Source organism: Pongo pygmaeus, chromosome 18 (assembly GCF_028885625.2).
Source record: "Pongo pygmaeus isolate AG05252 chromosome 18, NHGRI_mPonPyg2-v2.0_pri, whole genome shotgun sequence".
NCBI lineage: Eukaryota > Metazoa > Chordata > Mammalia > Primates > Hominidae > Pongo > Pongo pygmaeus.
Genome location: NC_072391.2, coordinates 17,106,391 through 17,122,283, shown reverse-complemented (window position 1 = coordinate 17,122,283; position 15,893 = coordinate 17,106,391). Strand labels below are relative to the sequence as shown.

The following is a 15,893-nucleotide window of genomic DNA, read 5'->3' as shown; positions in this document are numbered from 1 at the left end:
GGGAGATGGTTACTATATTTTTAAAAATACAACCCCAGGCATGGCACTCCTGGGCCAAATGGTACAACGCCCATGAGATAAAGCCTCCACACAATCTGGCCCGTTTGCTTTCCAGTCTCACCCTACCCTCTTCAGAACAGACCAGGCCCTCCTGCAATGCCACGCCTTTACGGAGGCCTGGCTGGGGACACCGCCTCCTCCATCTGTTCCCAAGGCCCAGCACCAGGGCAGCTGCTTCAGGGAAGCTAGCCGTACTCCCACTCCAGGAAGAGCTAGTTTCTGCACCTCCAGTGTCCCTGAGACCTCATCTACAGTCTCACAAGCTTCTGCTGAGACAGCCCTCTTCCCCACAAACTTATGGATCCTCACAGGCAGAAGCCACATTGGATTTATCCTGCCATCCCCAGGGCCTAGCACAGGGCCAGGCACGTAACAAATGCTCAGTAAACCCCTGATGAATGAGTGGCAGCTCAGGGTAATGCACACAATCCTCTTTCTTGGTATTTGCCACTTTACTGTCAAGCCAGTATTGGCAATTTGGATTTACATTTTATTCTAAGATTCTTCCATTTCCAAAAAGAATATTTCATTACCCACCTCCCATTCTGGTTTCCTGAGAAAGACATGTAAGTTATAATCCAAAGGCATTTACTCTCTAAAACAGAAGAGTGTGTCAACTTGAATCAAATCTCACCACAGTTAGTTACAGGGTGCTGTCACTCAGGATTTTGTTTCGCTGTGTGTGTGTGTTTGTGTGTCTGTATGTGTAAAACAATTTAATGAGTGTAATTTCCAATTTAAAAAAACAAGTTTTATAAAAATAAATAAAAGTAAAGTTTTATAACATAATATTTATAGTTAATTCAAAACATACATATTTGTACACAAAAATAAATTGTTTCAATAGTTCTCGGCATTAAAAAAAGTCACTTTATAACCCACCAGAAAACTACTGGGTCAAGAAAAGAAGTCACTTTAGATGACAGACCAGTGCTTGAAATTTTATTTCCCCTGCACAAAAACACCTCAGTGGTTTCTGGATGAGGCTCTGACAGCATGCAGTACTAACAAGGTCAAGCCTTTATAATCCGTGAAGAGCCCAGGTGCCCTCTGGCCCCATCCTGGTACTGTTTTACATTCAAAGACGCAGTAATAGACAACTACTCCCACCCACTCCCGTAAAAACCTCCATAAGACTTCAAGATTTACTGTAATCTTTTACAGAAGTCCAAGTAGGAGATCATTAATTATATAATAGAGAAGAAAATTCCTTGAAAAATCTTTCTTCATCTCTTTTAGCTTCAGTATCTCATAAACAAAGCAGCCACGTAAAGAATATTTTTAATTGAAGAAAGTATTCTGTCTACAGCAATGCTTCTTTTTTTTTTTTTTTTTTTTGAGACAGAGTTTCACTCTTGTCGCCCAGGCCAGAGTACAATGGCGTGATCTCAGCTCACTGCAACCTCCGCCTTCCAGGTTCTAGCAATTCTCCTGCCTTAGCCTCCCAAGTAGCTGGGATTACAGGCATGCATCACCACGCACAGCTCATTTTTTCTATTTTTATTTCGCCTGGTTAATTTTTTGTATTTTTAGGAGAGACGGGATTTCACCATGTTGGCCAGGCTCGTCTCGAACTCCTGACCTCAGGTGATCTACCTGCCTCGGCCTCCCAGGGCTGTAATCCTACTGGGATTATAAGCATGAGCCACCACACCCGACCAGCAATGCTTTTTTTTGAGATGGAGTTTTGCTCCAGTTGCACAGGCTAGAGGGCAGTGGCACCATCTTGACTCACTGCAACCTCTGCCTCCCAGGTTCAAGCGATTCTCCTGCCTCAGCCTCCCAAGTAGCTGAGACTACAGGCGCACACCACCATGCCTGGCTAATTTTTGTATTTTTAGTAGAGACGAGGTTTCACTATGTTGGCCAGGCTGGTCTTGAATTCCTGATCTCAGGTGACGTGATCCACCCTCCTCAGCCTCCCAAAGTGAGGGGATTACAGGCGTGAGCCGCTGCACCCAGCCAGCAACGCTCTTAAAGAATTAGGCATTATCATTTTTCTCCTATGAAGGGGAATTTATGTTTCTATTCCTTTTACATAACAGGCAGTTTTGAAAACACAACTCAAATCATGTCACATTCTGTGTATCACTTGATGTCATTTAATTTCATGTGAATAATTAAGGAAATCTTGGCAAATAACTTTAACTGTTCGCAGAGTAGATGTTTCCTCCTATTTTCTTTAATCATGGAAATCTGTGAGTCTGAACATGATAACCATGCCTTTGCTTACCAGATTCAGATGATGTGAATGCCTCAAATAAACGCTTTTAAAATAGAAAACAAGTCACGAAGACTCTTTGCTGGCTGAGGTAAGCATTTCCTTTGATTAACGAGTTGTGTAATACACACTGCGATGTCTTATAACCTCTCTAGAACTCTCTAGAGACACCAGGGTGTCAGTGGCCTCACGCCGGCGTCAGGATCTGTGCTTTTGCATGTGTGTGTGGGTACACATGCAGGTATGCATGTGTGTAGAAGCAGCTACCCAGTATGGGCTTGGTGCGGCCACCATATGGTCACTCCTGACTGGCATCCTACATGCACCACAGCACAACTGTCCAGAATGTCAGTGCTTGGTATGCCCCCAACTCTATTCCACTCACTCTAAGATGATCTCTCTCTTCCCAACAATGCAAGCATCCTCAAAGTTCTGCCCAATATTAGGCCTAAGGTGATAATGTAAAAGTAAAGCCACCTAACTCTTTAATGGTCAACAAGCTAATGAATTTACAGCTCATCTTCCGTTAAGTACAGCGTTCATCCTTCCCGCCTTACCCAAATGCCCAAAGGCTTCTTCATCTCTAGTCACTGTGTCACAATTTCCCCGATCATAGACCCTACTTTCCATCCTCCACCTCTACCACCCAAGTTCAGGTTCTTACTACTTCGCAGTTTTCTGGAACCCTCCTGCCAGAAAAACATTCGTAATGATAACGCACAGCCCTGGCTGCATCTCTTCACTGTCAGTAAGACTTGTATGGGCCAGGTGCAGTGGCTCATGCCTGTAATCCCAACACTTTAGGAGGCCAAGGAAGACTGATCTCTTGAGCCCGGGGCTTTTGAAACCTGCCTGGGTAACATGGCGAAACCCCATCTCCACAAAAAAATACAAAAATTAGCCAGGCGTAGAGGCGTGCACCTGTAGTCCCAGCTACTTGGGAGGCTGAGGTGGGAGGATCACTCGAGCTCAGGAGGCAGTGAGCTGAGATCGTGCCGCTGTACTCCAACCTGGGCAACAAAGGAAGACCCTAACTCAAAAAAAAGAAAAAGAGAAGACAAAGACTTGGATGACTATGGTTAATCTTGAAATTCTCAGAGAAGTCTGCAAGGCCCTCTCCTCCAAAGGCTTTTTCAAGATCTCTCCCCAATTAGCCCTTCCTGCAGACCACAAAACCCGGCCTCCTTCCTAACACCTAAGCCTGCAGCAACTCACGTCCCTCATGTCTCTGCTCAGGGTCCTCCTTCCCGTAAGTTTTTCTCAACCCATCAAGATCCTGGCTGCCCCTACAAGTCCGTCTCGAATACTTCACCCATCCAAAGCCTCTGCTAACTCCTCCCCTGCCCAGGACCCCGCTTTCTGAGATGGCACCCTTCCTCCTCTGGTTCCTCCTGACCCTGGGCCTGATCATCCTCTACTTTGAATTACAGGCAGGCTTTCACTCCCTGTACTGGACAAGCCTCTAAGACCACAGGACAAGATGGTGTTGCATCTATCCTTTCTCCCCTGGAGCTTCCCAGCACAGTGCTCAGTAAACATTTGCCAAACTGACCTGAAACAAAAAGGGAAATGTGCTGGACAGGCACTTTGCTTGTCTGAGTAATTCATAATACGGTGAGATGCCGCCTCGTGTTCAGTCATCTCACCCACACGCTGAGGTTAAGGGAATGCACTCACCTCACAGAGACAATGGGAGCCCCAAAGAAAGAAGTCACATGCAAAACCACGATAAAAAGGAGGCCTGTTGGTAGGTGGAGGATTTGCGGACTGCTGGAGGGGACTCTCATTCAGAAACAACAGGCGAGAAAGAAAGAGTCTTCCCACCAGGTGCCTAAATCCAACCACAACCCTCTGGGCAGAGGCTCTGGGCTCCTGCCACAAAATACAACCCCTCCAGGACCCTGACACACCCAAACCAGATAGGAGAGAACTCTCCAAATCCACAACCACAGCCACACCACCTTGACTGAAAACCTTCCTTTCCTACAATGAGCTTTAAGGCTCTTAATATTAGATACAGTAAAGGCCTAGTCATTTGAAATGGTGTCTCAGTTCACAAAAGATCCATGTAGTGAAAATTTTCTAAAGAAATAGTTTTATTACTTTGAGTCCTCCCTAATTAGACGGGAAGAAACAAAGCTATTTAATTTCTCTCCTCTTTCTTCCTCTAAGCCAAGGAGCAGCATTCATTCAGAACATTCCCCAGAGGGAATCATAACTTGAGCAAAAAGACTCCAGCACAGTAAAGGGAGGGATCCAGCTGGGCGAGAAGTCCTGCCTCCCTGTCCCTCCAGGCAGGGGGTCAGGCCAGTGCTGAGGGGCTCAGGGACAGGCAGCGTCTGCTTAGCTGGCCAGTGGTACGCTGGCTCTCTGAAATTGGTTTTGGCCAATTAAGGGATCCTTGAGGGAGTGAAAAAATAAAATCCTCAGTAAATGCAATTTTGCCACCCCAGGATCACTCTGCATACTGTGCCTGCTGTCTCTAAGTGCCTCCAAATGCTCCGTGTAGAAAAGAAACTCACGCCCAGAGCAGGCGCACCAGATGAAGCCGAAGACAGGCAGGAACAGCAGGCTCCGATGGCGCTGCCTCTGAAAACCACTCTGGCTTCTGCACGACAGGGAAGGTTCAGAGAAACAAGGTGTCCCAACATCGCTGCTGCTGCTTGCTCTCCTCTGCTGTCCTGAGGATGGCCAGGGCTGGCAGTCTGGCCAAACCCCCAAGACAATGGCATCTCCTAGGCCACACTAAACTCGGCCTGTATTCCTGCCACTCCCTGTTTCACCCCACTCCGAACAGGAAGCTCAACAGCAGTCACATCAGAAGAGGGCATTTGGTCCTTCTCTAGAGGGGCACGGTGTGGCTTCCCTGCCTCTTCCCACTCACTCCAGACGCCAACAGCTGTCAATAAATATGGCCAGAGAGGCTGCGGCAGTCCCTGTCCTAGACACGGGTTCTCTCCTGCCCATATGGAAGGGCAAAGAGCAATGCTCAGAGCCACAGCTGCCAGAGTAAATGACTGAGTGTGGGATGAGAGAGGCCAGGTAGATGGGGCTTTCCTACTCCTCATGAGGTGCTTTTCACATCACAGCTCTTACCTCGTCTATTAAAGGATGACTTTTGGCCAGGGGATTAAAAGGTATGAACAGAAACAGCGCTGGTCCTTTCTTCAGCTCGTTATTCAGCAGGAGACTCTTGCCTCCGTGTGGCCGCAGCCACCGAAAGAGCGTCTCCTGGTTTTCCAAGGCCCACTTACAGATGTTCTCAGCTGTGTAGTTCAGGGCCTCCCTGGGGAAGACCTGTGAAGGACAAAGGCACAGAGGATAAAGGAGAGCTCATGAGGTGGGGCTAGCTCAAGGCACATCAGTGCTGTCCCAACCCCACCACTGAAGGTGAGAAAACCCAGGCTCGGAGCGGGGCCTGGCCCCACTGTGCAGCTAACACCCGCTTCTCCAGAGACAGCATTTCCTCACGAGTGGTTGAAAAAACAAAAGTGGTTGCAGGAGGTGACTTCCATATCATGTGATTCATCTTTCTGCCTTGAGACAGATCCACCTATCAACAAATAATTCTCCCTGCCAGCTGGTGGCGACGACAACCTCTATCACCCTGTCCAAGGACAGGTATTAAACGTCACTGGGTATTTATAAAAGGACCAAGACATATCTAAGGGAACAGAAATTACAGAGTCAAGGATCATTTAGATTTTGACCTTGGTCCTTCAAATGCTGCCCCCCAAGGGCAGAACGGAGCCTCTGTGCGGCACAGGCTGTCTGTTCTGTTCACCTGTATCCTCCGGGACTAGACGAACACCAGGCACAGAGCAGGAACTCAACACGTCTTCATCAATCAAAAATGACCTAAACTTGCACAAGGCCACGGATCATATTTTACGTGTACAAATAAATGAAAGAGACACCTAGATTTTTTGCTTTGTTTTGCTATGATGTGAACATAAAATTATTTTTGAAATTCTAACAATTTAAATCACTGGCTTCAAACAGAACTACCAAAGGGGTGCTTCAGAGGGTTTTGAAAAATGAGATATTTAAAACTCCTCAAAACGAAGATTTAAATTGCCTCATAACAGAGACTAACCACTTCTTGTGTTTTTAAAAATAATGGTATCCCAGTATTATTACATTTGATAAAAGGAATTCTACTGCTACACAAACCAACCAACCTTAATCACTACCAAATCGAAGCAGTAAACCTGATATATTTTTCCATCTCATAGTCCTACCTTTTTTTCCCCATCTACTTTTAATTTCTTTCTCAGTACCCTTTACTATAAATAAATATATGTAGGCTGTGTAACATGCTAAAAATGAAGGATGTAGGAAAATGACAGATAGCAAAAGCAGATGATGTCAAAGCAGCTTAGGCAGAGGCACAAGGAGCGTAGGTGGGCAGCACAGAAACAACCACAGCAGTGATTGTCAAGGTGGGACGATGGGTTTGAAAAACCATACTCAAACTACACTCAAACATTTCTATTTGGAAAACACAAAAATACATTTGACTTTTGGAATATAAACTGCAAGAAGTAAAGCACGGCATCTGGGCTACGAGAGATATGCAGAAGCCAGGGCGACTGGCAACCAAGGGGGCACCCCTGGAGTGGGCCCAACAGCCCCTCCGAAGGCACAAGACTTAGACATTGTGCCAAGGGGGGCACAGGTTTTAAAGGCTGGGCACACTGGATGCAGGGAAATTGATCTGTATATGACCTGTAAGTTACTGACAACGATGCAAGAGAGACACAATACTTCAGGGAAGTCAACTCAGTGATGTGACTGAGGAAGCAGCAACAGAGCAGACGCACAGGACTGAGCAGGACACAGGTCAATGCTCAGAAGCAGCTGAGTTCAGGCTGCTCCACAGAAAGCAAATGAAATCAGGGAACAAAGCTGACAATGGAAAACTGAGGCTCTCTGGGATGAGAAGCCATCAACTTCTCACTGTGACTTGACAAGAACTTCAAAAATCCATTACATCAGCTAAGGAGAAAAGCATGTCACATTACTACTCATCATAAAAGAAACAGATAAACAGAGAATATCACTCAGTGGAAGCCTAGCTTCTGGAAACACGGGCTCAGAGTAACAATTCTCCAAGAGAGTAACTCTGCAATTTTATCCAAGAAGAAAAACTTTAAAGTCTGTACCAAAATCTAAGAATACAAATAAAGAATTTCTATACATTAATTTCAAGATCCCTCTAATGCATGGGTTCTTAACCTGGAGCCTGGGCTCTAGGGTGAGGCTGTAAGAACTCTCCATCCATACATAAAATCATATGCGCTTTTCTAGAGAGTGTCCATAGATTTTATTAAATTCTCAAAGGAGTCTGTGACCTAAACAAGGTTAAGAACCACTGCACTAATATAAACGTGATTTCAAAATACTTACAAGTGATGTGTTGAAATGTCTATGTAAATACACACTTCCAGAGTGTACTAAGGATACCAGTTTCGCAAGATGTTTATTTGTGATAACCCCAAATCGTACTGTTCCTAGGTAATCTGAAACAGAAAATTTTCCTTTATTAAAGAAAAGGCCTGTGCCTTAAAACAACCACAAAACCCAATGATCAAGTCTTGAAGCACAAACCCCTGCAGCTAGGCTCCTTCTGGTAACCTAGCCTAGAGAGGGAAGGAAGAGGCGTTGAGGAACCTCTCCTCCTGAAACCGACCTTGGCCCCTCAGATGTCAAGACTGCTCCTGACAGGATGTCTCTAAGTAACGTCTCTGACAATCACTTGTGCTGAGGAGTCCCCTGTGTCCACCTATGATGGTCTGACCTGTCCCCCTTGATCACAGGCTGAGGCACACGCTGTTCTCTTTGTCTGGACACTTCTTGTGGCTGGCTCCTTGTCATTACTCATCTCAGCTCATACTTTCTCTGAGAAGCCTTCCTTGACCGCCCCACCTAACAGCTAATACTCAGGGGAGAGAGTTTACAAAGGGAAACTGGGCTCCTGACCCATTCAGGTACTCTCTTTACCAATTACCCTATTTTTTATAGCACTTATTAACATCTGCATAATCTCATTCATTTATTTAGATTTCCTTTGGTCCAATGTCCTTTTTTTTTTTTTTTTTTTTTTTTTTTGAGATGGAGTCTCGCTCTATGGCCCAGGTTGGAGTGCAGTGGTGCAATCCCGGCTCACTACAACCTCTGTCTCGTGGGCTCAAGCAATTCTCCTGCCTCAGCCTCCCAAGTAGCTGCAATTACAGGAGTGCGCCACCACACCCAGCTAATTTTTGTATTTTTAGTAGAGACGGGGTTTCACCATGTTGGCCAGGCCAGTCTCGAACTCCTGACCTCAAGTGATCTGCCTGCCTCTGCCTCCCAAAGTGCCAGAATTACAGGTGTGAGCCACCACACTCGGCCCAATTTCCTCTTCTGACTGTAATTTCTGTGAAATTAGAGACTTTGTTTCATGCTAGTATCCCAGCACCTACAGAAGTGCCGGGGTATATAGTTAAGAGGTCAAAAAATATTTATTAAATGAACAAATCTAGCATATATAAAGACTTACACAAATCAACAAGAAAAGGAAAATTGTTAAAATGGACAAACCACAGAAAAGGAAATGTGTATACATGGCTAATAATTACTGGAAATAAACTCAACCTCACTATCCCGAAAGGAAGCAAATTAAAACAAAAGACTACTTTTGACCCTCAAATTGCCCAGAATTTAAGACAAAGGAAACATCAAGTATTGATGAAAGTAGAGAAATGAGTATTTGATGTGATGCTGGTGGAAAAAGGCAAAACGGCACAGCCACTCAGGAAAGCAGCTGCTGTACCAACTACAAGAATGGACACAGCTGGGATTTCTACTGCTAAGCATCCACATGTGTGTTAGGAGTCACATGCAAGGATATTCACCAAGAAACATTCTGCAAATGTTAAAAACAATGAGGCAGGACTATACACCACAAACAGAAGCTGAAAGAGTAGACTTTTGATGTTAACAAAAAAAAAAAAAAAGAACTCACACTTATAAAAGTTGCATGTGTGTATGTGTATATATATATATATGTTTTTTCCCCTACAGGCACATATGTTTAGAAATGTATAAAGAATCTAAAAGGATAATAAAAGTGGTTTGATGTTGGAGAACGAACATTAGCAGGGACCTTATCCTTATGTGTGAAGCTTTCATTTTTTTTCATGGAGTATAATATTTAGTGTTAAAGGAGGGTGAGTAAGATACTGCAGAAAAAGGTATATTCTTTCCTATCCCCTTTTTGCTTTATTAGCACATGCTAAATAAAACATCAGTTAAACTTTAGGCCAGGCGCAGTGGCTCATGCTCTTAATTCTAGCACTTTGGGAGGCCGAGGTGGGTGGATTGCCAGAGCTCAGAAGTTCAAGACCAGCCTGGCCAACATGGTGAAACCCTGTCTCTACTAAAAATATAAAAATTAGCCGGGTGTGTTGTGGTGGGCACCTGTAATCCCAGCTACTTGGGAGGCTGAGGCATGACAATCACTTGAACCCAGGAGGCAGAGGTTGCCGTAAGCTGAGATCCCAAGATCGTGCCACTGCACTCCAGCCTGGGCAACAGAGTGAGACTCTGTCTCCAAAGTAAATAAATTAAAAAAAAAAAAAAACAGTTAAACATCAAATATTACCAAATTATACACAAGTAGCTAAGATATAAAAACACTGAGGTGTTAAACACATAAAGTTTCTAGTTTTATCCCATGACCCCCACCTTTCAGTGGTGTGGTCCTCTCTCCCTCAGGTAAGGAGTGGCCGACAAGGATGAGGTGGGAGTGAATATGTCCCTACTGCCAGAGTCAATAATTTTTCATACAAATCTGATGAGTTTAAAATAGCACAAAACAAAAGAAATACAGGACAAATAAGCCAGGCTGGGGAAAGGGGACTGGGAACGGGAAGGCAGGGCTGAGCAGGCCTGGCACCAAGTAGGCCTTTTTGTATCTGACTCCTAGGGCCACAGTGATGTATCACACACCTTTCACACACTCCAAAATTAAACAATTAGTTAAAACCAAGCGAGATGTGGCAAACCCAACGTGGAATATAGCACGTGCAAATAACCCTAACTATTGCAAACGGGTAACACCATGGTGAATGGGATAGGAAGAAAGAACTAACCTAAGTAACTGGAAAACAGTATCTTGACTGGATGCTGTAAAACTAAAGGCAAAAAGAATTGTACATAAATGCTGTAAATCTAGGTAGTAAATGTGTTTCTTAAAGAGGTATAAGTTAGCAATTCTGAAACTATGAATTATTTACTTCTTTGTGGTAAATACATTATAGATAATTACAGCCAGGACTCTCACTGTTGCAGTAAGAAGTTATATATTAATAAGAGAAGGCTAAAATAAACCCTGTGATGTTAAATTGAAATCAGAGAGAACGAGTATAAACTTAAGGCTTTTGATACACACACACACACACACAGAGGGAGAGGGGATGGATAGAGAAATACAGATATATGCACATGTGTGGGTATAATACACTTCCTAGTTCTATCTACTGAGAAGACCTAGAAGTAATGACATCCTAATACCAAAGAGCAAACCTAGCATGTAGATCTTGGTTTCTAAATGCCATTCTCCAGTAAAAGAAACCAGGGCCCTTGGAGAAGAGGTTGATTCCAGAGCTGGGGTGAAGAAAGTACAAGATAAGCCTGAAATATCTTGTATCAGAAGTAAAGAAGTGGGCCGGGCATGGTGGCTCACGCCTGTAATCCCAGCACGTTGGGAGGCCAAGGCGGGTGGATCACCTGAGGTCACGAGTTTGAGACCAGCCTGGCCAACATAGTGAAACCCCATCTCTACTAAAAATACAAAAATTAGCCAGGTGTGGTGACACGCACTTGTAATTCCAGCTATCTGGGAGGCTGAGGAAGCAGAATTGCTTGAACCCGGGAGGTGCAGGTTGCAGTGAGCCGAGATTTCGCCATTGCACTCCAGCCTGGGTGACAAGAGTGAAACTCCATCCCAAAAAAAATAAATGAAGTAAAGAAGTGCTCATAAAAGGATGGGGGTTTGTCCAAAGGACCCAGGAGCCAAGCTGAAACCCTCCTAGTAGCCAAAGTTGGAACAATTTGAGCAACAAAATAAACAATGACAGTATACAGAATAAGATAAATACCCATGACTCCATAATAATATTAATGAGAACAGTCAGCTCTTCTTTATGGGAGAATTCCACTAATAATGAAAAAAGAATGAAAGAAACAGAAAATAACCATTTGAACACCAGAGTAATCGTTGCAGGCAAGATCCACTGATGGAGGCTAAAATTCGTGAGCAAAAGTTTGAGGATATATTTACATAGTGTCAAGTGATCTTCCCCCAAGGTATTTATTTATTAATTACAAAGGAAGAGATAGTAACTTTTCAGTGGAGAAACACAGCAGACACTACTTTAACCACGTGATCAAAGTTAATGTCACCAGTAGGAGACACACTGACATCATATGAACCCCCTGATAAGAAGTGCTGAGAAGGACCTATTTCTATGGTATTGCTGTCAAAAGACATGACCTATTCCAATCACAAGAAAACAGACAAAATTGAGCAATTTTCTACAAAATACCTGAGAAGTATTCTTCAGAAGTATCAAAGTTACAAAGGACAAGGAAAGACAGAGGATTTGTCATAGGTTGAAGGAAACAGAAAAAACCAACTCGTTGCGATATGGGATCCCAGACTGGATCCTGAAACAAAAACAGACACTAGTGGAAACATTGAGACAATTCAAATGAGGTCTGCAATTTAGTGAATAGGACTGAAACAATGTTAATTTCTTTTTTCTTCTTCTTTTTTTTTTTTTTTTTTTTTTTTTTTTTTTTGAGACAGATTCTTGTTCTGTCGCCCAGGCTGGAGTAAGTGGCACATCTCGGCTCACTGTAACCTTAAGTGATTCTCCTGCCTCAGCCTCCCGAGTAGCTGGGATTACAGGCATGCACCCCCACGTCCGGCTAATTTTTCTGTATTTTTAGTAGAGACAAGGTTTCACCATGTTGGCCAGGATGGTCTTGAACTCCTGACCTCAAGTGATCCACCTGGCCTCAGCCTCCCAAAGTGCTGGGATTACAGGTGTGAGCCACCATGCCCAACTCTAATATGGATTTCTTAGTTTGTACAAGACCACCTAACAATTGGTTATGTAAGATGTTAACAACGGCGGAAACTGGCTAAAGGCAGGTAATTATGGAACTCCCTGTTCTATTTTTGCAACTTTTCTCTAAGTATAGAATTAGTTGAAGATTTTTAAAAACTTTGTTTAAAGGGCACGGCATATAAGTCCAGATCCCAAAGCTGTCAGAAGAAACAGACCAAAGAGAAGACGTGATTTAGTAGGACCAAAACACCACTCTCCAGAAGCGGCTGATCTTGGAGGACAGTCACAGTTAAAAGAAGAGAAGGTAAAGCAGCCAGTAAGGAAATTCATTTGATAGCCTGCCAAAGTCACCATCGCGATTTATTAGAGCAGAGGAATAAGAAGTGACAGCCTGACCCAAAAGTTAAAAGGGGCCATTCAAAAACCTGTTTAACTGCATTAATAAGAATGGACAGTCTGCCCACACAGAACAAATTCTAACATGCTCAAACATATTACAATTTCAAAACTTTATTTTTCACACATAACCGAAATTTACAGAAATCACACTTCTATTTAAGTTCTAGCATATGGTGGAAATCTTGCTAGAAGCAGCAGCTTAAATTTGCAGTCTCATGTGAACAAAGAATACTTGGATTAGCAGAGGAAGTTTACAGCATAAAGACGACACAAAAAACCAGCATGTCACATCTCCTTATCCAGAGTGTTTTCTGATAAGCAGAGCTCCAGGGCTTTCTACGATAGGAGTCTTAGTCATTTATAAAATGAATTATTTTGTCCTAAAAGTAATGAAGTTTCAATATTTTAATTAAGAACTTCGAATTTGTTGGACAATTAAAAATAAACTAAGACTCATACTCTCCCCTCCTCTACTCATAAAGGTCTAAAAACTGCAGTATTCCATTCGATTAAAAAAAAAAAATTCTCCATTAGCCTGGTAATTGGCCAGTTCAAGATCTCTGTTAACCATACAGTGACAATTGGTGTCAATGATCACTGCAAGATGTAATGAGATCTTGAAGGAACATCTGGGTAAAGAATTAGTTACTAAGCAGTTTCCACAGCTGCTCATGCAGGTGGCTAAGAAGGTCAAGGTGACCACAGCCAGCATGTCTCTTGGCGCCACTCACTCCTCAGGGAGGGAGGGTGCTCCTTGGCTGCTTGCTACAGAGGGTGCTGAGCCCTGGGCCCTGTGATCGTCAGCAACAAGGCTGTGCACACAGGCACCATCTAGACCCATCACAGCACATCTCCCATGGGCATGGGCTGGGGAACCAGCACTATTATGCTGATGCTAATACTGTTTGCTGTGCTTTGAGTAGAAATGGTCTTGTGCTTTGACTCATCAAATCTTGCCTACTTTTGTAATTCTGACAGGCAGGCAGGTTTACTCCTGGTCATCTCTTGTGAGTGTGGGATTCTTCTCTGCCCGTAACAGAATGCTCCCCTCTTGCTTCCCACACCCTCCCCAGGTATAGCTTTGGCTGCCCTTCTTGTGCCTCCTGTGCAGCACTGTCACCATTCACCTCATGACAGCTACCAAGGGTTCCTGAAAGACCTGAAACTCCATCTGGTTTCCACTCACATTCATCTGGCTCACTCTCCTCTAGTTTGGATAAAAGCTTTTTGGTTTTGGACAACGTTTTAATATACGACTACAGCTGACCCTTGAACAACATGGGTTTGAACTGCGTGGGTCCACTTACATGCAGATTTTTCTTAACGAAACACAGATCCAAAATACAGTATTTGCAGAATTTAAAACCCACCTATATGGAGAGCCAATTTTCATACAGGCAGGTTCTGAAGGGCCAACTGTGGGACTTGAGTATGCAAATTCTGGTATATTTGGGGATCCTAGAAGTAATCCCCAATCTATACCAAGGGAAAACTGTATTTTAGTTTAGTATCATATGACTTAAATTTAATTTTAAATATTAAAATGTCAGTTTAGGGCTGGATGCGGTGGCTCACACCTGTAACTCCAGCACTTTGGGAGGCCAAGGTGGGTGGATCACCTGAGGTCAGGAGTTCGAGACCAGCCTAGCCAAACTGGTGAAACCCCATCTCTACTAAAAATTAGCCAGGCTTAGTGGCAGGCACCTGTAGTCCCAGCTATTCGGGAGGCTGAGGCAGGAGAATCACTTTAATGTGGGAGGTGGAAAAAAAAAAATCTCCATCATTTTTATACCGATTATATGTTGAAATAATTTGGATACACTGGGTTAAATATTAATTTCACCTGTTTCTTTTATTTTCCCCCTAATTTTTTTTTTTTAAAAGACAGAGTCTCACTTTGTCACCCAGGCTGCAGTAAAGTGGCCCAATCTTGGCTCACTGCAACCGCCACCTCCCAGGTTCAAGCGATTCTCCTGCCTCAGCCTCCTGAGTAGCTGGGATTGCAGGCGTGTACCACCATGCCCGGCTAATTTTTGTATTTTTAGTAGAGACGGAGTTTCACCATGTTGGCCAGGCTGGTCTCGAACTCCTGACCTCAAGTGATCTGCCTGCCTCAGCCTCCCAAAGTGTTGGGATTACAGACCTGAGCCACCGCACCCAGCCTCCCCTGTTTCTTTTTAATTTTTAGTGTAGCTACTAGAAAGTTTAAATTAGGCTGGGTATGGTACCTCACATGTATAATCTCAACAGTTTTGAGAGGTTGAGGCAGGAGGATCACTTGAGGCCACGAGTTCAAAACCAGCCTGGGCAAGAGAGTGAGACCCTAGCTCTAAAAAAATTTTTAAAAATTCGCTGAGCGTGATGATGTACGCCTATAGTCCTAGCTACTTGGGAGGCTGATGCAGGAGGAATGCTTGAGCCCAGGAGGTCGAGGCCGCAGTGAGCTATAATTGCACCACTGCACTCCAGCCTGGACAACAATATGAGATCCTGTCTCAAAAAACAAACTTAAAAAAAGAAAATTTTAAATTAGCTATGTGGTTCATATTGTATTGCCATTAGATTATGCCAGAGTGGTAATGATGAAAAAGCAAGATTCATTTATCTCAGGAAGAAAATTAGCCTGAGATGATAAATCCAGCAGCCAGCAAGTCTCAATAATTGGCACTTATCTGGTAAGATCACATGAGACAAATGTTTCTTGAATTTTTTTCATGAAAATCCCTCCAACAGCAAAGAATAATTATCTTTAAGAACATGTCCCCTCTTCTTCAAAAAGGAAAAAGTGGGGCTCTAGACCTATGACTCTAGCCTGAGCTTCTGAAATTAATTCTCTCTCAGAGGCCTATAGTAAATAACACTAGGTGTACTACAAAGTACCCAAGCATACACTGAAAGAACAGACAGAAACTCCAGGTCTGAACAATGTGGAATTCCTTACATTAGGGAAGGTCATCTGCTATCATGGAGACTTCTGTGTGAGCTCATCTCTAAGGCATCATGGAACAAAATGGAATATCGGGTCAAGAAAAATGCTCATAAAGGTAACGGCTAACAAACCAACATATACTTCAAAACAAAATACCACTGGATTA

At 43.6% G+C, this 15,893-nt stretch overlaps 1 protein-coding gene across 3 annotated transcripts in view; it reads right to left on the bottom strand.

Moving 5' to 3' along the window:
* The window catches only part of TXNDC11 (thioredoxin domain containing 11), a 63,711-nt gene that overhangs the window by 13,613 nt on the left and 34,205 nt on the right, over positions 1 to 15,893 (bottom strand). For 2 of the 3 annotated variants that reach the window (XM_054453347.2, XM_054453349.2), the window contains 2 exons: positions 7,691 to 7,803; positions 5,378 to 5,578 (listed from right to left, as the gene is read on the bottom strand). In XM_054453347.2, the coding sequence (XP_054309322.2) occupies positions 5,378 to 5,578; positions 7,691 to 7,803 (314 nt within the window). The remainder of the gene's footprint in view (positions 1 to 5,377; positions 5,579 to 7,690; positions 7,804 to 15,893) is intronic. The other variant, XM_063654337.1, reaches the window with a different exon arrangement.